This window comes from Dunckerocampus dactyliophorus, chromosome 10 (assembly GCF_027744805.1).
Source record: "Dunckerocampus dactyliophorus isolate RoL2022-P2 chromosome 10, RoL_Ddac_1.1, whole genome shotgun sequence".
Taxonomy (NCBI): domain Eukaryota; kingdom Metazoa; phylum Chordata; class Actinopteri; order Syngnathiformes; family Syngnathidae; genus Dunckerocampus; species Dunckerocampus dactyliophorus.
The window spans coordinates 8,930,735-8,954,102 of record NC_072828.1 but is presented as its reverse complement, the minus strand read 5'-3'; the positions used below and the strand labels follow the sequence as shown (position 1 = coordinate 8,954,102).

At 42.0% G+C, this 23,368-nt stretch overlaps 3 protein-coding genes across 4 annotated transcripts; 2 read left to right on the top strand and 1 right to left on the bottom strand.

Moving 5' to 3' along the window:
• Window positions 1–81: 81 nt before the first annotated feature.
• Window positions 82–9,018, bottom strand: lmnb2 (lamin B2). The gene is made up of 13 exons (XM_054790559.1): window positions 8,592–9,018; window positions 5,157–5,293; window positions 4,917–5,073; window positions 4,463–4,588; window positions 4,190–4,288; window positions 3,934–4,005; window positions 3,736–3,861; window positions 3,428–3,648; window positions 2,974–3,211; window positions 2,789–2,896; window positions 2,497–2,616; window positions 2,343–2,420; window positions 82–1,618 (listed from the first exon to the last, which is right to left on the bottom strand). Exons 1-13 carry the CDS (start codon window positions 8,802–8,804, stop codon window positions 1,583–1,585), a joined length of 1,731 nt encoding a protein of 576 aa, XP_054646534.1. The 5' UTR covers window positions 8,805–9,018; the 3' UTR covers window positions 82–1,582.
• On the top strand, window positions 7,803–11,658 carry rpl36 (ribosomal protein L36). Of its 2 annotated transcripts, none has more exons than XM_054790562.1 (4): window positions 7,803–7,928; window positions 10,100–10,194; window positions 10,967–11,101; window positions 11,538–11,658. In XM_054790562.1, the coding sequence occupies exons 2-4, from the start codon at window positions 10,102–10,104 to the stop codon at window positions 11,625–11,627; spliced, it is 318 nt and encodes a 105-aa protein (XP_054646537.1). In that variant the 5' UTR covers window positions 7,803–7,928; window positions 10,100–10,101; the 3' UTR covers window positions 11,628–11,658. The 2 variants fall into 2 exon arrangements, with proteins under 2 accessions (XP_054646537.1, XP_054646536.1); XM_054790561.1 differs by lacking the exon at window positions 7,803–7,928 and adding an exon at window positions 9,514–9,586.
• A 638-nt stretch (window positions 11,659–12,296) lies between these two features.
• pde6d (phosphodiesterase 6D, cGMP-specific, rod, delta) lies at window positions 12,297–23,301 on the top strand. Its single transcript, XM_054789349.1, has 5 exons — window positions 12,297–12,594; window positions 18,396–18,484; window positions 18,580–18,705; window positions 19,882–19,987; window positions 21,210–23,301. The coding sequence occupies exons 1-5, from the start codon at window positions 12,545–12,547 to the stop codon at window positions 21,289–21,291; spliced, it is 453 nt and encodes a 150-aa protein (XP_054645324.1). The 5' UTR covers window positions 12,297–12,544; the 3' UTR covers window positions 21,292–23,301.
• Window positions 23,302–23,368: the final 67 nt, after the last annotated feature.

Here is a 23,368-nt window from a genome sequence, read left to right as displayed (position 1 = left end):
GCAAATATCCAGTTGAAAGGCCTAATCCAGTTATGTCATCCCAGCAGTCCATCTTGTGTATATGTAAAACATTTATTGTGGATACAAAAGTTCACATCAGTTAAGAATGACAACTGCTACCTCCCCCCGCCCCCCTCTGCTTGACCCCAACACAAACAGGTCTCTGAGGTAGTGACTAAGACTTGGGCGCTTATGTTAAATTTTGCTCCTGGACAAGTCACATTCTAATGTCAGCTTTCTGCTTTCTTTGTAGCATCTCCACTGCTAAAAAAAAAAAAAAAGATACTTGTGCATACTAATATGCACATTCATTTTTGTTCCCATTGTCACTTTATGTCAAAGTGATTGAAGATTCTAGAAATGCACAAATATTGGCGTGCATAATCAGGCATTGGGGAGTCCAGGAAGAAATAAAATAGCATCCTATAAGGTAAATTACGCCTCAGGAATTATCAGCATTGACATGTTGCAGTTAGATTAGTCATGTCTGACTTTAGATGTTCAGATGTATGCATATTAAACTACAGCGAGGTCATAAACACCCAAACTTAATCCCCCAGAGATCATGAATACAAAATTAAGTAATATTGAATGTAAACAAACTGATTACATTTTCAAAAACTAAAACAAAAGATATCTAAAGTGTAAAGCATGACCACACATGAGAAAAACACCATGCCGCACAAGGTGTGTCGCAACACATCAAACGTCGTCTTAAACACCTTTCCTTGTTTTTTCTCCTTTAAAAAAAGGGGTCAGTTAAATATTTCTAAGTAGTGTTTTTCTTCATCTCAGCAGCCAAAGTCAGATAAATGCTGGTGACTGCTGAGCCAACACTTCAGAGTATAAATCTGCTGCTCGTCTTCAAGTGTTTGTAAGCGGGAGCGGCATACTTTTCATAAAAAATTGTTGGACACGCTTTGTTTGTAGTCTGGCTTCGGCATTGTGTGTGTCGACTCCTTACTGAGAGGTGCAAGTCAGTAATAAAAAGGTCCTGAGGTAAGGACATGTGTCTTTCCCTCTAATTTTTGCAGCCCTTTGACCATGTGCACTCCAATCAAGTCAAAGCAATGCTGTTTGTCTACTGTCTGAATTTTTACTGTTCAATAAGGAGCCCCAAGTGGCTCTCAATGTGTTGTGTTCTGATGGAAACAAGCATGAGGGAAATCACATGTTCATGTGAGATCTGTCGGCAGGTCATGTGACTAGTGGCATGGCAATGCATGGGCTTCACGCTGAGCTGAGGAACCACACTAAAATTAAGAACAATTTAAAAACATGTGAAAGAAATGTTCTTTAAAAATGAACACTTAGTGAGCTTTTTCTTTTCTTTATCTTCAGGTGGCGCAGTGAAAGCCCTTTAACATGGAAAATAAGTTCTCTCGACAGGTCTATTTTGAGTCGAGTAATGTGTGGCGATGGTAGTGGGAATGTTGGGAGCCAACAAACCAAACCTTGTCAAGGAAGATGAATGGTATGAAAGAAGTAGTCCAAAAAGTACTGCTATGGTGGCTAACAAATAATGTCATGGACAGGATCAGACTGGAGTGACTTTCGCGGTCAAGAGGACGCTGTGAGGGCTTCACATGATGGCACACTCTCTGGACGACACTTTGCCCTGGAATGCAAACAAGATCAACATTTCGTTAAACACTGCTAAAAATGGCTGTACACAACCACAATGTACACCACCAGGGTGCCTGTACAGTGAATAAAAGGTTTTATGATGGCCACAGTTTGACCCTGCAACAGATTACAGACCTGCCAACCTTGAAGAAATTTTATGAATACTCTCCTTCAGCCCCTCACTTTGGACACAGCTGCTTTTATTTGAGCACATAACGTGACGACATAACGTCAACAGTGAGCAACCCCAACTTGTGTGGATTATTTTGCTTCTTTCGTCATTAGCGAACAATGGCAATTCAAGAGAAGGACGGTGTTATCTAATCAATGTGTTACATCAGTTGTTTTTATTACAAATGTTGATTCCAAATCGGAGAAGGCGTTTGCATAGGTGAACAAGTCGTATACACACAGGAAATAATGTACCAAAAGCCAACCAATCACAGCCTGTATGGGCTGAGGCGCGAGACTGGATTCCAAATGGAAACCAACAAAAAGCAACAAAATGTGTGCCAGGAGAGCAGCAAAGCATACAAGTCTATTCAAGTGCATGCAGAGTACAAAAATGCATACATGCTGGCAGGTTCTGATGGAACACATTTTTTTGAGATACTGAGGTCAACTAGCTTCCAGGAACAGATTGTGATTGCTTTTAGCGATTCCACAGTAAACACTATTAACAATGTTAATTCAAAGTCTTAATAAGATGTGCTCACCTTCTGTGCCACTTCCTCCTCTTCCTCGCCATTCTCCACTTCCACCTGAGTCTTGCTGACGCACCGCCTGGCCACTTCCTGCAGACAAGACAGACAACATGAGACAATCCAGGATAAAAACTGGTGTAATTACATCATTAGCGGCCGCCATTACCTCGCCATCCGCGTTGACCAAGCTGGTGATGATGTCATTTCCGGTGCCCCAGGACGCCTGGCTCTTCCACAGGAGGTCAGATGGTGGACTGTGAGCCACGCCGGCGTCTGCAGACCACACCTGTACACACAACTGCCATCAGTCTTGTAGTGATGACAAGACCTACTACTGCTGCTTGAACAAGCTTTGAAGACTGGACACGTTCCTGTTGCCGGAAGCAACACTTAAAAAAAAAAAAGAAAAAGAAAAAAAAAGGGTAACACTACATGTTGCAGTAACGTAAAACTCTTACAGTGACCGTCTGTCCAGTCTTGAGAACAAACTTTGGGGAAAACTTGTAGACAATCTCCTCCCCGTCATCCACTTGTCTCTTCAGCCTCCAGTTTCCCAAAGGCTGGTCCTGAAAGAAACAAAGTCCAGAAAGTTAACTTAATCTTCTAAACACTGGTTCCAAGCCAGCTGCTTTCGAAAACATACTTGCTCCGTGTCATTGGCCAGGGTGACAGAGTTCCCGTCCATGTCGGTGGGCGAGATAGTTATGGCGCCGCTGGAAGTGGCCTCCTCAGACACCAGCAGTTGCTCCTCTCCACGTCCCATCTCTGGGAGGTCGCCGGCCTCCAGCTCTACACGCTTCCTCTTAGAAGTGCGTGAGGAGGAAGAGCCAGTCACCCTGGAAACGGTGACACGCGAAGATGGGCTGGGAGACAGTTTGAGCCTGGAAAGAGGAGCACCACGAGGAAAGTTTGATTGTGTTTAATCATCACGACACAAACATAAAATGTTAATTAACTTGTGGTTCTGTCCATTAAGCAATAATTTATTCCCCATTAACTACAAAATAAAAAAATTAGAAACTGCTCTCAGTGTGACAGTCCATCTCCAACAACGAACATTGTCATTTAATGTTGTGGCCAGTGTGGGAGTGTCCTACCTGTGCTCCTCCCCCTCCAGCAGTTTCCTGTAGGCGTTGATCTCCATGTCCAGTGTGAGCTTCACGTCCAGCAGCTCCTGGTACTCGTTCAGCTGCGCATTCATTCGCTCCCGCATGTTATTCATCTCGTGCTCTTTCGCCTCCATGATGCGTCTGTGCTTGTCTCGCTCAGACGACAGAATCTCTTCAAGTTCTCGAACACGATCCTCGGCGGCGGCCGCCTACACAGATGCACGCGCACACAAATACTGGTAAGCTAATGCTCAGTAAGGTTCAACATGTAAAGGGTGTGTGTCGTAAAGTTCTACTTGTTTCTGCAGGCTGCTCAGCTGATATCCCAGACTCTCAATTCTCATTCGGGACTCCTGCAGCTCTTCCCTGGCTGTGCACATGGCCTTGTCATTCATCTCTGAAGACATCTTGGCATTGTCCAACTACACAGAGACAGATATGAGTGTGAGAGCGGAAAGCTCCAAAGCAGAAAATCAAGCTGATTTGGACCTCACCTTGGCCTGGAAGGTCTGCTCCAGTTCCTCCTTGTACAGAGAAACCTGATCATCATGCTGTTTTCTCAGGTCCTGAATAAGAAGTACACACATTTGATGAGCGCAAAGAATTGGTACAAACATTGTGTGACAAACATGTGCTTACTCGACACATTATATGTGCAAAAGCAGCTCAAAAAAATTGTGGCAATTTAGATAAACATTTCATTATAATTGCTGTTTATTGTATACACACACACAAATTTGATGGTCATACCTGTAAAGCTTGTGCCAGTTTGAACTCATAGTCCTGTCGGACTCCCGAGTCCACCTCGACGATTCTCTGCTCTTGCCTGCGCCGAGACTCTCTGACCTCCTAAACACACACACACACACACACACACACAAATTTACATAATGTTTTTTTTTTTTTTTTACACGAGAAATGTTTTTTGTATTCTGTTGTGATGTGCCATTGTTCAGCAAAATCAACTGGAGAGGAAGAAAAAGTCAATGGTTAGAGCTAAATAATAATAATAAAAAAAATTACCTCTTCAAACATGTTTTTCCTAAATTCCAGCTCCTCATTCAGTGATTGACAACGGTTTTCCAAGTCCACACGCATCAGTGTTTCTGCTTCCAGCTGTCGCTTGGCAACAGCATGGCTGTCATCAGCCTGCAAAACATGTACAACAACAAGCAAATATTAGAAAATGTACACCATGTATTCATTAAGCAAGCTTGGGCCGTCGTGTAGATACAACTACCAGATTGTCAAATCTTCACAGAGCTGCAAAATTGAGTGTAATATGTATGTCAGGCCACCAGTTGGTGATGATACTTTGTAAAGTGATTACACAAATGCATACCAGCTGATTGTCCTCTGTGGTATTATCCTAAAACAAGTCTTTTAAAACAGCCCTCGTGACATATATTCTCCAAAAATGCTCCAAAACAAGCTGCCAAAATGAAGCAGTAGAAAAAGCTGTGATGGTAAAGTGCACCTTAGCGAGCAGGCTCCTGATGTCAGCCAATTCAGAGGTGAGAGCAGCATTCTGGCTCAAAGCTGTAGTGAGTGCAGCTTCACTCTGGTTGAGCTGACTTTCCAAGCCACTGGCCCTGGACATCGCTGCTGCAAGGTCTGCATCCTTCTTTTTGCCACTAGAACACAAAGGACAAGATTGATTATCATCTGAGCACTAATTGCAATCAGGAGCAGTCATTTAGTTGCTCTGACACGTTACCTGCGCGTTGCTTCTTCCAGGTCAGCCTGAGCTTTGCCCAAATCGATCTGCAGCCGGGCTCGCTCTCTTGCAGTTTCATCCAGAACTCGGCGAGCGTCCGCCAACTCTGCCTCGTACAGAGCCTTCAGGCCACTCACCTTGTCACAGCCAAGACAAAGTGTTCGTTTGTCAATCCACTAGGTCCCCAACTTATGAACATCCGACTTGTGAACATTCGCTGATACGAACACAAGCCGACTGGTCTATATTTAATTTTATTTTGCCTTATTGTCGCTCCAACAGCATTTATACTGCTACATGCTTGACCAGCAGAGGGCACTGTGACACTGCTAATGGGACCAACAGATACAGGAAGACGAGGAAGAGGAGAGAGGAAGGCTAAGTTGTATGATACAACCCGGACAGAGCGTGTGATTAAAGTTTATGAAGAGTTAATAGACCTGCTTAATTCTACACCACCCACAGAACACTACCTCTTTTAGAAGAGTCTAACGACGACGACGATTTGTCCTTTTTTCCCCAATATCTCCTCCTCCACCACAACCAACGACGTATGCTCGACCACTCCTCTTCAAAGGTAAATAACATTTATCATTACGTATTATTATATCATTTTTATTATTGTTTTTTTCATTAATTATCCTTGTTTAATATTACTACTGCATCCAAACTCATATTTACATACATACGCATATAATGTATATGTATACACGTACATGTAGTACCTATATCATTGGTAATATTACCTTTTGCTCGACTTAAGAACAATTCGACTTAAGAACGGTCGTCTGGAACCAATTGTGTTTGTTAGTTGGAGACTTAGTGTAATTGGTAATTTTACCTTTTCTCTGACTTAAGAACAATTCCACTTAAGAACGGTCGTCTGGAACCAATTGTGTTCGTAAGCTGAGGACCTAGTGTAATAGAGCTGAAAAAAAATATTGGAATCTCAATTCACACTGACCTGCAATATAATTTCTAAATGACATTTATTAAAAATGTACTTAATGAGTTGCATCACAATGTCATTCGGGGGACTCGCGCTTCACTGTCATTAGCATGACAGCCGGCCTTTTTTGTAGTGGTCTGAGGAGTGGTGAGCACGACGCTGACGAGCTGCGGCAGAGTCTGTGGTGAAGCTTGTCGTTAGCCGGCTAGTACAGTAGCTAGCTGGTGTGTTATGGCTATGTGTCAATACACCAGTAACGTAGTTCGATCAGTGTAACAATGTTAATAATAATAATAATGTCGCTGTGGCTTGGTTAATATGCACGTCACATTATATGCAAATGGTGGATTGCTGGCGCCTTTTGGAGTAGTTTTCAGAGGGCTTAATTTGCGGAATATGTAGGTCCCGTAGGTGCATTACTGAGCTGTCTGTTTTTATATCTTTAGAATGCACAGAAAAGAGAAAGGCATATGTCTCATGTCTCACAAGGATTGTGGATGGTGGGCAAAATTACAAAAAAAGTTTTCCTTTAAAAGGCACAGAATGCATCAAAATGGCCCCTTGCATCCTTCAATTTTTCTGTATGTGGCCCTTGAAGAAAAGGTTTAGACACCATTGAAGTCAATATGGGCACACATGAAAACAAATACGAATACTGAGCAAAAAGATTTCAATTAACCCCAAATTGTCTTCGGACTTGGTTACAGTTAGGGCTGCAACTAACAATTATTTTAATAAGCTATTTACAGGCCGATTATTTTTCCGATTAATCAATTTATCGGATTTAACAAAAAAAATAATTTCCACCTCTTTATTCATAAATAGAAGATTTGAACTGACAGAGCCAATACGTGCACAAACACCAGGTTGCCGCTTGAATATTCTATTAAAATAATGTCAAATAATAAAAAATGTACATTCTTGTCAAATAGCTTCAGTAAAGCAAATTAATCTTAGTCTATTAATCTGAAGGCTTGTTATTTCAAATAATGGAGCCATAGATGGACTAAATTAATATGAAGCAAACGCCGACAGTTAGTGGTTGGGTCCGCAACATATGAAGAGAGGCAAAAATGCCCATCACTGTTTTCCAAAGTCAAAGCTGATATGTGTGAATATCTTGTTTTAGCTAAAACAAAAAGATAATAGGTCTGCTTTCATGGATAACTAAGGAAATAAAAAAATATTCACATTTGAGAGGAATAGAATAGGATCAGAAGATATTTACATATTTAAATTTTAAAAAAGATAAATCGATTACCAAAATAGTTGATTAATTGGGTAATCGATTAACCATCGATTAATTGTTGCAGCTCTAGTCACAGTGATAGTATGCGCTCAAAGGAATGTGAGGAATTTGCTGAGCCGATATTCACATGCTTGCGTGTAACCAGAAAGTAGCAACCACATACATAGGAAAATGAAAGAGACAACTATGTAATGCGTTATTTAGTTACTGAGTGTGGCTTTTATGCACCAGCTTACAAATGCAATGAAATACTTCAAAAAATAAAAAAGTTTTCATTTGAATACTTTTTTCCTGAACGTAAAATTGAGTTCAATGTGGAAACTTTACAATGTTATCTGGTCACTTTACTCCTCAAAAAGCCTTCAGCAGATAACAGGAAGCTGTCACACCCACAAGAAAGCTTGGTAAACATTTCGAACTAAGGTGTTATTTCATGTGGACTAGCTGAGGACAATCAGTCCTCAGGACCGGATAAGCAAGTAACTTCGGCTAGTCTTGAAGGAGGAAAGAAAGCTCTGCTGGTCAATTCTCTGCAACTCCAACTGCCTCTCAACAGTCACCTTGCACCGCTAAGGTATAAATAACAAATAGGTCAGAAATGCTTATTTATATCTTCCAACCACGATGTTGTAAGTTGTATTTTATGTGTGTGTGTGTGTGTGTGGGGAGGGGGGGGGCGCTATACAGACATTACTACTAAAATGGGCAGTATGCTTATTTTACGTTTTCAAATGTCCTATCAGTTTAAAGTAAAAAATAAAACTGGTGCTTCTGAGAGGCGATAAACTGAAACCAAAAGGAAGACAAACATTTTAGTTGAAAATGGACGATAGTGCCAGTATAAAAATGGTAAATAGAAGCAGTGATGGGTGTAGTACATTTTTTAAGAGGGGGCGTTTGTATCAAATGGCGCGCACAATCAACCGCCCCTGTTGCTGTTTAAATTTTTGAACAGTCCTAGCATTGCGCCACTTTTAAATGTCATAAGAGTCCACAATTACAATATAAAATTATATTTAAAAAAAAAATATATATATATATATAGTATTAAAAAAACAATAAACAGGCCTGTTGCCACCCGCGTTTAACCTAAATTGATGTGCGGTGGTCACTTTTAATCCGTTTGTTTGCATTACACTTGCAAAGAATTAGCTAACAATCAATACAAAGCCAAAAGGGAGACTTTGGTGTGATGATAATGTGCAACCACTGTTTCCATTGTTATTGTTCGACTCACCTCCCTGGTCGTGACCTCCTCTTTTTCGGATACTTTGACCATAAGACGATCATTCTCCAGCTCCAGGGACCGGACTCGCTCGATGTAGACGGCCAACCGGTCGTTCAGGTGCTGCAGGTCCTGCTTCTCCTGTAGGCGAGAGATGCGGGTGGGTGAGAGGGGCGTCGAGGCCGCCGGCCGGCCAGATTCACGGCTTGGGGTTGCGGTTGCCATAGCGGCTTTTTTCGACCAATTCTTCGGTAGTTTCAGCTCTCGGTGGGCAAGAAAACACACGGGCGTCCGTCGTCGCCAAACAATTAAGACAAACAACGTTGTTTAGCGAGTAAAACAACGAAGAATGAGGAATCAATGGGTCGCCAAGTCATGCAGCGTCTCGGAGAGGTGCCGAAAGGATTCCAAGATGGCCGCTGCAGCTGCCGAGACCGCGCCAAAAGCACAGGGTATTTCCTGTCGCGCAATGGATGATGGGAAAAAGAGAAGCCATACGTTCACGTGTGGATTATGTCAATGTACAAAAACGCACTTTGTACTCCTACTTACCAGGACAAAACACTTGCTATACGGCTCATTTTAATGATGGCGAACCATTCACATACACAACAAGATGTCAAAGCTGCCAAGTCACACTGCCATTTTATTTACTTTTTCATTCTTAAGGTATGTATTGTGTATGCTTGCAGTTGGCCTCTGCTCTTATCACTGCATCATGCGACATTGATCATTTGTCAAGTTTGTACTTATATTCTTCTGTATATAGTTTAGTGTTTTTGTACGTTTTATAACATGCTGCTCAAATGCTATCACTGATTCCACAAGGACAATGCAGCAAATATTAAAAATAAAGATACACTGTAAAAATTAAACAACGCGTCCTCCTCCAGGCCCGTGGGGGCGCTGTCTCGCTGACAGTCAAACGTATTCCGGGTTAAAGCCTTCAATATCACGCCTCGTGCGATCAGCAGTCCTTCCGGCTTCACCGCCATTACAGACAGCAGGTATGAATTTATTGTCAATGTCTCCAGCCAAAGCCCGCTTGTAATCTTAGCCATCCTGTGAATTGTAGTTCACGAATTGAAAGCAAAACAATCCACTGCCTTTATTTAACACATTCGTTGAATATTTTGCGAACGCCACCACGTATACGAAAGATGTGTCCTGCATTTCACCGGTGCTAATATTAGCGACTGGGATAGTGTTTGGCTATGCCTTTTAAGACGCACGACACGTTTAATTTCCCGTCTCCCGGTGTTTTGCACAACCTGAGTGAAATATATAAACATAAATATTTTTTTTACTATTAACACCACCAAATAATAGCTACGTGTGTTGGAAACCACGTAGCTGTGTTTGGATAACCGCTTTGAAAAAATCATCCTTCTGTTTGCTTTTACATCAACTTGTATAATAAGCTTCAGTGGTAGAATGCAAGCCACATTACTGAAACAGAACAGCTATTCCTTGACTTAACCAATCCAGTTAATTGTGATTGTGTTTTGGTCCTTTTGCAGACATGGCTATTCGCTACCCCATGGCCGTTGGCCTTAGTAAAGGCCACCAAGTCACCAAAAACATAACTGCTCCCAAACACAGCCGCCGACGTGGGGTAAGTTTCTGCTGATGACAAAACATAACATTGTCCATGTGTGCCACATGTTTGTTATGCTTGCATGAAAGTAAGCGACATTCAGGGTGAATATATTTGGTTTTAATGCTCAGGAGCCAGTGTCAGTGAATCTGCATTCTGTCAGTGCAACATAATAGATGATGGAGCCACATAGATGCTTCGTTTAAACTTGGCGTCAAAGTTGCAGACTTCATACAATTCTTTAAATGCTGTAAAACCAGAGTTATGGTCAATAACATTCACTGTCATTGTGCACACCTGCCAGCATGTATGCAAATTCCGTAAACTGCACGCATTTTGACCATTGAATACACTTGTACGCTAAGTTGCTCTCCGGCTACGTGTTTTGTTGCATATCATATATTTTAGTCTGTACTTAGCGTGACATGCACCTCAAAAAAAAATCCCCGGGCTGTAGCGACTCAGACTGTTGAAGCTGTGATTTGTAGAACACTTTTTTTTTTCTACATATAACCGGTTCAGAGGGCAGACAGCTCACTTCCATGACAGCCTTTTCCTCCGATTTCAGATCTACTTTCGCAACAAAAATGAGACATATTGCTTTCTTGAGGTGTACATAGTAAATTATAAAGAGTATTTCATTGCAAAGCATATAAAACCGCTAAATCCTACCTCAGACTCCAAAGTGTCAAGCTAAGTGTTATTAAACAACAACAACAACAATATTCTTGTTACCCATGCTGCACTTCAGAGGAAGACTTGATGATGATGTGCTCCATTCTGTTTGCAGCGTCTGACCAAGCACAGCAAGTTTGTTCGGGACATGATCCGCGAGGTGTGCGGCTTTGCTCCATACGAGAGGCGAGCCATGGAGCTGCTGAAAGTGTCCAAGGATAAGAGAGCTCTCAAGTTCATCAAGAAAAGGGTGAGTTTCTATGACTGTCATTTGAAGTAGAGGAGGATAGAACATGGTAGCATTGCATAAAATATTCCAGGTAATAATGAAAACAAATCATCTGTTGCAGGGTCGAACTGTAGTCATTGGCAAACATTCATACTGTAACTCTTCAGTGTTACAATTATTTTTAAATGTACCATTTCTATTGAAAAGTTATTCACTATTACTAGTAAGACCTAAGACATGAATGCCTCCTGGCTAAGGAGTTAGCCCTTACGGATGTCTCCATGATTAAATTTTCCAATTTTTGTCACTTCTGAGACTTTTTTCTAATGGAAAATATGGCATGTTTTCCAAATTGTTGAGCCTAATAAATCCAAAGTAGCAGTTACTCCTGAAAGAGAGGCTGCTTCTTGAGATGGCCAATGTATTTTAGTCTAACACGAGTCTGATTCTTCCTCAGATTGGTACCCACATCCGAGCTAAGAGAAAGAGAGAGGAGCTGAGCAATGTGCTGGCTGCCATGAGGAAGGCTGCTGCAAAGAAGGATTAAGTTGTCTTCTAATAAATGTTCCACCACAAAACTGCCACTGACTGTTATAATCTTTTTTGGGGCATCCTTTAGGAATTGAAATGGTTGGTTGGGCTCTCCTGGGTGGTGTTTGTGTATTTTTAGGGGGAAACACAGTGACATGCATACAACTTGTGTAATGTGTTGTTACTGGAGTTCAGTTAGTATTTTTATGTTTACTTCAAAGTTGATGTCAGTTTAAATCTTATTAAATTCTTAGCAAAAGTTAGTGGTAGACTTTGTTCTAAGGATGCTAATTCAATATGATCAAGTCCACTCAGAAAAATTCTCACATTTCACAACTGTGAGAAACTTCTCTTAATTTTTGTATTTTAATCAATGAAATTAGTTTAATTGTCCATTTGGAAAATGAAATGTTAGTTTCACGCCAACTACAGTGAAAGTTAAATAGTACACACACACGCATGATCAATTACAATCAATGTAGTTAGGTAAAAATGGTCGTTTTACACGTATTAATAGTGCGTGTGTGAGTGGCGTTGCCCCGGGTGACGCGTCTCTTATCCTATTCAGACACGCCCGTATTTCTGCATACTGTCTTGTGATTGGCTTCAGAGAATCCCACGTTGCCTCTGATTGGATGGGATGGCTGCCAGCCAGCTAGCTACCTATATTTAGCTGATTGCATTATAGGATCAACGTTAGCTTGCAGCGCAGGCGCCACGCTATTAAGTCTGCCTTCTTTTAGGCTGTTTTCCGGAAAGCGGCTGGCAGTTAAATCAAACTTCTTCACGCTGTTTTTAGGAGCGCATCTAGCAGTTGAAACAACCTTTAGGCTGTTTTCAGGAGTGCAGCTAGCAGTTTGTCGGCTAACTTTGGGAGCTAACGTAAACAGCACCACTGTGATTTGACCGCTCGGGAGGACGACGACTGGAGACATGTCTTCAGACGAAGACAGGGCCAAGGAAATTTTGAAGGGATTCAAACTGTATCCTTTTCGTTGTATTTTAAGGCGATTCTTTAACATTGTGTGATCTGTGTTGTTCAACGGGAGATCTTTCAATGTAACACGCGCATTGCCATATTTAGTGCGTGAGTGTGTTAATTTGACTTAGCATATGTGGCTAACCTGGCGGCTTGTCCTCGTAGCTGAGCATGTTGGAGACATGGCTGATGTTTGTCCTTATTTTCCCTTTCACTTTGTCCAACGAGGCAGAAGGAAGGCTCACATTTGTTCGGCTAGCTACGATGTGCTGCTAAGTGCAAGTGGTGGTGGTGGTGGTGGTGATGATGATGGTGTTGGTGTGAGGGTTGATGTCGAGCAGGACACGTATGGTTTGTCCTTTGTAGTTGACTTGCACTTGTGTTGTCTTCGTGTGACAGCGAATCTGTCTGTCCCAGCTGTGTAGTCCTGTAGACATACGTGACGTTACCATAACGACCGCCACTCACCTGTCACTTTGTGCACTTTCATCGTCTTTGTGTTGTGTATTGAAAGTCTCGTACTTAACATTTATCTGCGACTATGCATTTAAAATCAACAAAGACGAAGAAAGCAGCAGGTAAACGGCGCAGTGTATTCAATGCATATTGTATTGACGCATGGCTGCTGACTCATCATATGAACACAGCAAGATGTGTTCACTTTTGATTGACAGTATCAGTGAGGTATAATAATGTAAAAATATGGTCATTATTGTGGCACTACATCATACCGACGGGTGTGTGGAATGTTTTTGACCGCCTCAATGTTGAAAGCATATTTATATATATTATTTGTATATGCTTGTGCAGTGCAACAATGAATTAAAAAAATACTGAGATAAGAATAACCGTATATGAGAATGAAATACTTTAAGCTGCAGAATGTTGTCAGGTCATTGGGTCAATGAAGGTAAACAGCTTCAGAACCTTGGACAGCAGACATTGGTGTGTCCCCACCATAATAATAACTGATGATTATAATATATAATAATACGCATTGACATAGTAATAATAATATATGGCTATTATATGAACACATTTTTCATCAGCTCCACGCACATCTTTTTTTTTTTTTTTCTTGTTTGTCTGTTCTGTATAAAGAGCACTAACACGGAAAACAGCCTTTGAAGGCAGCGGCGCCTGTGTGAAAGCATAGTTTGTCAAGCTGAGGCCAGGGCGTGAAGTTTTAACAGCAGACGCTTTTCTTCTTCTGCCCGGTTGTATTTAAAGCCTCATAGCAGATGAGAAAGAGGCGGCCCCTTTTAAGCTGATCTACTCGTGCTGAAGAGGGAAGGAGGAGGATGACGACACATGGTCGATCTGATCTTCCTGCAGGGTAATTAATTAACGAGTTATTGTACATGAGGCCAAGTTGCCTCCAGTCACCGCTGGAAGCTCACGGGCTGCTAGTTCTGCTAGCTGAATGCAGAAAGCCACCTTTCCACCAGGTGCTCCAGTTCATTGCCGTCATTGCAGGGCAGCACAGTCGCCAAGTGTCCCAAGTGAAAGTCTGCATCCTTCATAGGAGCCATCCTATGGCATCTATACCTCTGATCGCAGCACCAATCTTTTGCTGGATCACTTCCCTCAGTACACTTCAATAAGTATACTATGTACACTGTATACTTAGTTCCTGAGTGTGTAAATTTTGCTTAGTGCTGTCCCAAATCCATTACTGTCGTTGCACACTTACTGGAACTTACTGCAATATTTTCCAATTTCTTCTTCTTCTTCTTCTTCTTCTCTTTTTAGTGAATTGCAACCCCTAGAGTTCCTCAGCTACTGAGGGTGATATGTGTCCAGTACTGCATACTTAAGATACTTACATTTGTGGTGCCACATTGAAATATTTGCAGTGCCACACAAGCAGTCTTGGGATGTGGAAGACTACCTGCACAAAATGGCCAAAGAAGGCTGCCCGGGCGGGGGGGGCTTCAAATGGAAATGAAATCTGAAGGCTGCAGAGTCTGTGATGAAAGCTTTGCATCATCTGTTGCTCACGCAACGCTGGCTAGTGTTTGCCTTGCACATGTAGCAGCTAGTAGAAGTGTTTTTAAATGACAGTACAACCTAACTTGTGTTTGGTTGGTTGATACACTGTATAGAACAGCTGTGGATGACATCTTGATGTCTCCATGGTGCTGATTGGAACTTTTAGGTGTGACAAGAACCCAAGTTGATCATGGATCTGTTTGTTTGTGTGTGTGTGTGTGTGTGTGTGTGTGTGTGTGTGTGTGTGCGCGCCCGCGTACTTGTGAGGTCAGGCTCTGGATGTTGTGAGGTAACACTTAAATCCATGATTGAGTGGAAAAGGATTTACTTCCTTCTATCTGTGCAGCCTCGCTCAGGACTGGTGGGTTCATGTGACTTGTGTGAGGAACGTCCTCTAGAATAAAAATGTTCTCCTTTTTTGTCTGTGATTGACCTACCTCGTTGCATCTCAACTTCACACACCAACATGTTCACCTCCCTAGAGCATGCGTGCGTGTGTGAGTGAGAGCAGTGTGCTAATGAGCCCCCAGTGAAAAGTCATTGTTAAGTCTACATTAGGTTTTAAAGACTTCATCATGGCTGCAAGCACCGAGCCTCACAATCACAAATGATTGTGTGACGTCACTGTGTGCATCACCTGGCTAACTGGGTGCGGAGGCTTCTGGAATGTGTGCAGGATGACGAGTTTGATGCAGGAGATTGGATTTAGTCCGACTTGAGAGGATTAGGAGTACCTTTTCAAGTCAGCAGACTTTAGCAGGAAAAGGTGGGGGATGGGCCGGTGGCGGCCTCTTTCACACAATGGTACAGCAATGTTCATTCATTCATTCGTTCATCATTTATCCGCCTTCACCTTTTATACAGAACCCAGCATCACAGCTTCTTGCAATCAGATAATTAGACAACATCAGTGTCTGGTATAACATTAATGAAATAAAAAATTCATGGCCCACAAATTTGCAGATTTCTTATTTAAAAAAAAAAAAAAAGAAAAGAAAAGAAAAAAATTGTGGTGAAAACCCCATCCAGTTGTGGGTTTTGTCTCAGAAAATAGTCTGTTTTGTCGCAAAAAACACATCTCTTTCACTCAAATCTGTACATTTATAAAAATGTGATAATAAAGCATAACATTTACAACATAATACATCATGTATGTAACGACATGCTGTAGGTTTAAGATGGCTGTGCATGGTGTGGCGGCAGCAGCACCAGCTTTCGACAGCCAACATTGTTACTATTCGGCCTCTTGCAAGGTGAACACAAGTGAATATATGATCGTAAGTCGTTACTGGAATTACAACAGGCAACAAGTGTGGATTATCCCGACAGGGCATTGAAGGAACGCCTGCATCATCTTGGACTGCTAGCCCGGACGATCCAGGGACATGCAGAGCCGTGTACCACCGCTAGCCGCTTTAGAGGTAGATGGAGGCGGCACCACAGGAGATTGAAGCGCAGTTGTCCCAGTGCTCTGACAACCAGGCTAAAGGTTAGACTGTAGCTCAGAATCCATCTGTTCTCCATTATCATTCATTAGCGGTTAGCACTGATACATTTTAAAATTTAAAGTTTCATTTGTGTGTGAGGCATATTATAAGGCTTAGAGTGTCAAAAATTTTTGTTTTTATGGGTGTGGCCATTATCCGCAGGGCGTCTGGAAACATAACCCCAGTGAATATTTACTGGATTTAGTGTACTTTTGACACAACAGCTAAACCACTGTGCTGGCTATTGTCTTACACACAGGTGTCCTACGGCTCTCACGCCATCTCCAAGGCTGACTTTGACATTGTGTTGCTGCTGCTCAACAAGCAACATGGCAAAAAGTAGACTTGAGGTCAGGATGGAAGGGTCTGCAGAGAGAAAATATGACAATATTTTCCAGTGACATAATGGAAGGAAATGTCCCAACAGACTGTGGGACACTAGAACTGTGCATCATACAGTATGTATGTTGCAATGACAAGGTCACATCAAACACAGCGGTCAATGGGATCCCTTTATTCGTCTGTCAGAGCCAGCGGGCCAAGCCTGATTGTTCCAGAACGGTTTGTCTTTGTGTGTGTGTGTGTGTGTGTGTTTAGACAGCCAATGGAGGTGTTGAGGGTCTGTGGAGAGCCTTACAGATGGCGTGGAGTCGAGTGTGTGTGTGTGACACTAAGTGCTGTCTGAAGGTGACAGGATACCCAATGAAGAATCTTCCAGAACAGCTGAACTTATTGGAGCCCATCAGCTTCCACTATGGTCCCATTCAGGTCAGTGACCTGCGAGGTGGGGTGAGGCCAAGAAGTGAGCTTTCCACAGTAGTGCTGTTTAAGGCTACGTCCGCACCTTTTTGTAGAAACTGCAACATGGCTCCGTTATGGAAACAACATGGATCCATGAGTAGCTGTGAGTGTGACATGGCTGCTGAGGTATGTGATTGATGTGTTCACGAGCAGCTAACCTGCCGATAGATTGACGGGACAGCTAGCATCAGCAACACAAAGCAACAACACGATGACAAACCATTTTTGTCCTTAGGGGGTAGCACTACTTGAAGTACTTTTTTTGTAATACAGTTGTCCCTCGCTATATCGCTTCCTCACGCGGTTAAAAAAATAAATAAAATAAATAAATGATCACTGTTTCGTGGTTGACTATGGCCTCTCATTAGTCAAAAAATATTGAAAGACAAGTTATATGTTGTATTCTGGTCATGAGGCATCAGTAATGTTATGAGACATGACTTTAGATTACATTACCTTTCTCACACTCCTCCCTCATGTAAAAATGGCCCCTATAGTTGAATGCTTTAAGTCTCGTCTGAAAACCCATGTTTATTTTCTGGCTTTTAACTCTGCGTGAGTTGTGTGGTCTTCTGTGTCTTTTTATTTTTTTCTTTTTAATTTTGATTGGTTTTACTTATCTTAGTTTTTTACTATTTTTTTACCTATTTTTTTTTACCTATTTATTTTGTTTTAAATGTTTTTGTTTGATTTACTCCCTTTTATATTAACTTGTAGTTTTACTTTTCATTATATTTTTACTTATTTATTGTTTTACTCGCAGCACTTTGGAAACCATGTTTATAAAATGTGTTGTATAAATAAAGTGCACTGGATTCGATTGGACGCTTCATGGAGACTGGCTATTGAGCCAGCAGAGCCGAGCTGACATACCATGGCTGAGATTCAGTGGAAAAAAGGTTCTCCTCTCATTCCGTGTGGAAGTTGTAATTTTTTTGGGCTTCTTTGTCCTTCTTCCCCACTCTGTTTGAAACACTTTTTTAAGTTTAGAATAAATAAATTGGAGAGGCTAACTAGTTAGCTCGGTAGCTTACTATGCTAGTGGCAGCCGTCTTTTGTCCCTGCAGTGACCCCGGAGTCTGCGCAATGTGATGTAAACAAAGGCTAATTGAGTGTAAAAGTGACTATAGGGTGTTATTTCCTGTCTACAGGGCTCATATTTGGTTAAAATAGTATTTAGAAAGTCATAAACAGGTTTTATATGCTCTAACTCCGAAAATTAATTATTAGCATTGAATTCACTTATCACGGGCGGGTCTGGAACAAATTAACCGTGATAAACGAGGGATTACTGTATTGTTAGCTAACCAACAGTGACGAACAAACCTTCTTTGATAAAGGTAATAAGCTGGACGAGAGTCCCAAGTTTCATGTTGGAAAGACATTTTGGACAGTTGTATACTTTGTGGGAACACTTTGGCGAAGGCCCTTTTCTGTTCCCAGTGCTCAAAGCAATGTTGATCAAGGCGTGCTTGGAGGAATTCACTGTGGAACGAAGCATGTGTCCTTAACGTTCTCCTGACAGAAACTGGATGAACCTTCGAGATGCAGAGACGGGCAAAGTACTGTGGCAAGGGACCGAGGACCTTTCGGTTCCTGGGGTAGAACATGAAGGTGCGTTCACTGTCTTGATGTAGAACTCGACATCTGGACTTTGGACCATTGCTGGTCAACGGTTTTCATGGTTGCACTCCTCCCTGTGTCTCCAGCTCGCGTCCCAAAGAAGATCCTCAAGTGTAAAGCCGTTTCCAGAGAACTCAACTTTTCCTCTTCTGAGAAGCTGGAGAAGTTCCGTCTGGAGCAGAAAGTCTTCTTCAAAGGACAGTGTCTAGAAGGTGACCCTCCTCTTCAACTATGCAACATCTCTGCTAGATGAGCCACTTTGGCTATACAGTCATCCCACGCGACATTGCGGTTCGTACATCGCAACCTCACTCTATTGCAAGTTTTTCACAAATTAATTATAAAATGACCGCTGTTTTGTGGCTGAATACAGCCTATTTTATTTTATAAAAATGCATATTTACGCAAATTGTGCTTATTCTTGACCTAAATAAAGCATTTTCAAGTATAAACATGGCTAAATAAATAAAATTATATACTGTAAAAAATAAGGCAGAAGAAACATTCTAATTGTGAATGTAGCTTTCTACATTGGCCATTAGGTGTCAGTAAATATTTGGTGAGACGAGCACGAGGCGTGAACACTAGAACCGGCATTTATTTCAGGTTTATATTATCTCACAACAGGCACAATATTAACCTAATAATCATAATACTTCCTGTCTTCCACACATCTGTCAGCCTGCCGCTAAGGTGACACACAAGCAGGAGTTTTTACGTGTTAAATGTCTTATACTATATTGGGTAATACGAGTGTAAAGCCATTTCAAGCTGCCATTACAATACAGTACATTGATGAGACAATAGCCACCACAGGAATTACGCTGTGCAGAAAAAAACAGCAAGGAACAGCTGACGTGAGTCTGTTATCTTATGTCCAATATGTCTTCTTTTCTGATTATATCTACAATATTGGATAATATGAATGTAAAGGTGACTATATGGGTGTTAGTTCATAACTACGGAAATATTCAATTTATAAAAAAGGAATCCTACTTCTGCACTCACCATTTTGACCACTTTGAGTGCAACATCCGGGTACTTCTTAGTGTGAATATACATATGCACTCAAAAGTGTAAGTATGGGAGTGTGCGAATTGAGATATAGCACAGATATCGCCATATTTCACTTCATAATGACATGGTACATTCGTAATGAGATGTTTACATTTTGTCAAGCGTCAGCAGCTAAATGTTTAAAAGTTGTAATGAGAGAAGAAATCAGCATCTTCTTTGCTTGTAATTAAAGAACATTCCCCGTCCGCCTGTTCTCGAGGGTGCTCCTCTCCGGTGGAGACAGTCTCACAGCTAAATACACTGTCCACAAAAACACAGCATGTTGAAGTGTGTGTGTGTGTGTGTGTGTGTGTGTGTGTGTACATGTACAGAGTGGTTCTTTGAGTTTGGCTTTGTCATCCCCAACTCCACCAACACATGGCAGTCTCTGATAGAAGCGGCCCCCGAGTCCCAGATGATGCCTGCTAACGTCTTAACGTGAGTCACTGTTACATCATCATCATCATCATCATCATCATCATCATCATCATCATCACATCATCATCAGCACAGGGGTGTCCAAACGTTTCCCACCAAGGGCCGCATGCAGAAAAATGTACGGATGCCGGGGCCACTTTGATATTCTTTTGTTCACTGAAGGGATAGTTCTGATTTTTTTGACATGACGTTGTCTGACATCCCCATCAGCAGTGCGGTCCACCAACAGCGGCTCACCCCCCACTTGGTCTCCGAAGTCCAGTTGTGGTCTGATTTTGGTGATTAAGAACGTAGTCGCTGGGGTTTCACGAGTAAGGAGTTTGACTTCCCAAAACAATATGCGTTAAAAAGAGTAATACATTTGCATCACAAAAATGCATACTTGAAAAAAATCAGACCTCACATACTGTATCACTCGGTGTTCTATTTGTCTCCCACCATATCCCTGCGCACTGTCGCCTTTCCATTCTTGTGTATGTGACGAAGACGCTTGCATCTACTTCGCGACGGAGAGCCGCTGCCATCTTGTTTACGTGTGTGTTCCACAGCGGAAGAAGATGCAAGCATCTTCGTCACGTACACAAGAATGGGGAAGCGACAGTGCTAGACTGCTGATGGGGATGTCATACAACTTCATGTCAAAAAATCGGAACACGCAAATCCCTTTAAACACGCAAAAAACAATCCAAGGTACAGTGCTTAAAAGAATTAATTAGACCATCTACTGTATGTCAGAATGAGAAAAGAAAAATTGTATAAATCCTTCAAGTTATTTATTTAGCAAATAACCAACAAAATAGTCTCTTTTTCACACATAACAAAATTCATATTTTTACAGCCTTTATCAGCTTGCAAACACGTCTTTTCTGTTCAGGAATGCATCTTAGTCAATCAAAAGTGTATTATAATAATATAATTTTTGTATGTTTTCAGTGTGGCTCTAAACCTTCTTCGTAATGTTCTGATGTGGGCAGTCTTTTAATTTTATTTTTAGACTGTGCCGTGGGCCAATAACAAAAACAGACGGCAGTCTGCAAATGATCCCCGAGCTGCACTTTGGATACCCCTGCTCTAAGATAACTGTATTGTACAAATAAAGCCCGCTTCTCTAACGCCTTACTGCTAATAAAGGCAGTTGAGTGACCTATTAATTAAGGCCATGACCTAAGCATTGATCCATGTTGGATGCACTCATGGCGGTGTTGTTGTGTCTGTCATTCAGCGGTAACGTAATTATCGAGACCAAGTTCTACGATGACGACCTCCACGTGAGCACGTCGCGAGTACGCCTCTTCTACGTCTGACGCCTGCCTCTGTCCACCGTCCCGTCCCACCGAGATCAAACAACGCCACTTTAGGTCCAGTTGTCGGTGGCTCACTATGAACACGACGTGTGCTTCTTGTTTCCTGTTGACCCGACCAGCAAGAGGAGCGTGCACGTCTCTTTGTGACTGTAAATACACAAGCACTGATCCCAAGTCAGCCACACACTCCTTTTGTACAGTCAATTGTGTCGTCTTTCACTCCCAAGGTTGCATTTTCTCAGGAACCAAACGTCTCACTTGTAACCTTTTTCCACTCGCATTGTTTTGTCATGTGAGTGTGTCTCTCCTCTTCATCAATGTTCCACCTTAGAGATAGGTAGACGTGTTGTTCTAAGGCAGAAGAAAAGTGCTAATAGGTTGATTGTTACTCTCTTGTACACCTCCACGATGGAGGATGATGGTCTCTGTGAGGCCCAGTATGGCGGCATCAGTCTAAATCATCTAAAATAAATCACACACATGAAGTTGACCTCACATGGACAAAAGCGGGAGCATGTCCTCGGCCAATCAAACGTCTCCTGACTGACCACCAACGAAGATGCTGCTTCCTGTTAGAAGGGGCAACTTGCACTCAGTTGCCATGGCAACACATATGTTTGTGGGACGTTGGTCAGCAAGGTGAATGAATGATTGCATTCTTTTATGTATGTGCTCCTACTTTCATCTTCCTCCATGCGCGGCTGCAGACTAGTCTCACATGTTACATAGTGTTAACATGCTACTTTTTGGCTTCCAGGTATTTTTGTTTTCTTTGCTTTTTCTTAGCTGCTAACTCAACTGTAATATAGACTGGTGTTTTAATAAGATTGAACATGTGGATTAAAACCATGTTGTAATTCTTGTACATATGTTTGGTCATTATTACTTAAGCCCTGACAAGTCCTCTAATCTTTTAACATTGTTTTAAAAAATAATTTTCTTTTTATAATTGATAAACTACTATATTTAGGCTTTATCAGAATACCCAATGGAAAACTTCAAGCAGAGAGACCACATTTTGCCACTCTAAGGCCATGCGTGGGGGAGGGCCTCACAGACAAGCCTTCACCCATGGGTCCCGGCGGGGCTCAGCTCAAAAAAGCCACACCGGATCCCACCCCCATAGATCCGCTACCTGCGGGGGCAAACATAAGGGTCAGGTGCTATGCAGGTTGGGTGGCGGTCACAGGCGGGAGCCCTGGTCTTCGGCGGCCAAATCTGGTTCTAGGGACATGGAACGTCACTCTCTGGTGGGGAAGAAGTCTGGGCTTGAGCAAGAGGTTGAGATATTCCGACTACACATAGCTGGAATCACCTCGACCCACAGTTACAAACTCCTTGAGAAGGGCTGGATCTTGTTCTACTCTGGAGTTGCCATAGTGGAGAGGCAGCAAGCTGGTGTGGGCTTATTAATTATTGCCTCTGTGTTGGAGTCATCCCTGGTGAACGAGAGGGTCACTTCCCTATGCCTTTGGAGGAAAGGGTTCTGACTTTAAGACATTTATGTGTACGTAATGATATGCATTTCAGAGTACCCGGCGTGGGAAGTCGGTCCATCAGAGGTGTGCAGCATCCCTGCTGGTGATTCCGTAGTTCTACTAGGAGACAGACTTCTAGGCCCATGTGGGCAACATCAGTGTGACCTGGAGGGGCGTGATTGGGAAGATTGGCCTCCCCAATCTGAACCCATGTGGTGTGATGTTACTGGACTTGTCTGCTCGTCGCAGTTTGTCAATAACACATACCATGTTCGAACATAAGGATGTCTATAAGTGCACCTGGCACCAGGACACGCTAGGTCACAAGTCTATGATTGACTTTGTAGTTGCATCATCAAGAATAAGTACAATCATACAATATACAGTATATAATACAGGTGTGTCCAAAGTGTAACTGGCCTCCGGGCAGTGTGTTGATACAGAGCAAAAAAACATAAAAAGTTGAAATGCTGACGCCAATAACACACAGCTGACGTGTTTTCTCTTCTTTAAATATATGCAGTATAACTTTTTTGCATATTTTATTGGTTTTGGCCTTTTTTTTGCAAAATTAAAAATATATTTACACTCAACAAGTA

Bases quoted from the DNA above. Each gene is read 5' to 3' on its own strand.
- lmnb2 (XM_054790559.1), bottom strand. From the start codon at position 8,804: ATGGCAACCGCAACCCCAAGCCGTGAATCTGGCCGGCCGGCGGCCTCG. The intron at 3,862-3,933 runs GTGAGGTCCAAA...GTCTCTGTGTAG, and splicing joins AGCAGACCTTCCAGGCCAAG to TTGGACAATGCCAAGATGTC. The intron at 3,649-3,735 runs GTAGAACTTTAC...GCATCTGTGTAG, and splicing joins TGAGCAGCCTGCAGAAACAA to GCGGCCGCCGCCGAGGATCG.
- pde6d (XM_054789349.1), top strand. From the start codon at position 12,545: ATGTCTTCAGACGAAGACAGGGCCAAGGAAATTTTGAAGGGATTCAAA. The intron at 12,595-18,395 runs GTATCCTTTTCG...TTCTCCTGACAG, and splicing joins ATTTTGAAGGGATTCAAACT to AAACTGGATGAACCTTCGAG. The intron at 18,706-19,881 runs GTGACCCTCCTC...GTACATGTACAG, and splicing joins CAAAGGACAGTGTCTAGAAG to AGTGGTTCTTTGAGTTTGGC.
- rpl36 (XM_054790562.1), top strand. From the start codon at position 10,102: ATGGCTATTCGCTACCCCATGGCCGTTGGCCTTAGTAAAGGCCACCAA. The intron at 10,195-10,966 runs GTAAGTTTCTGC...TTCTGTTTGCAG, and splicing joins AACACAGCCGCCGACGTGGG to CGTCTGACCAAGCACAGCAA. The intron at 11,102-11,537 runs GTGAGTTTCTAT...ATTCTTCCTCAG, and splicing joins TCAAGTTCATCAAGAAAAGG to ATTGGTACCCACATCCGAGC.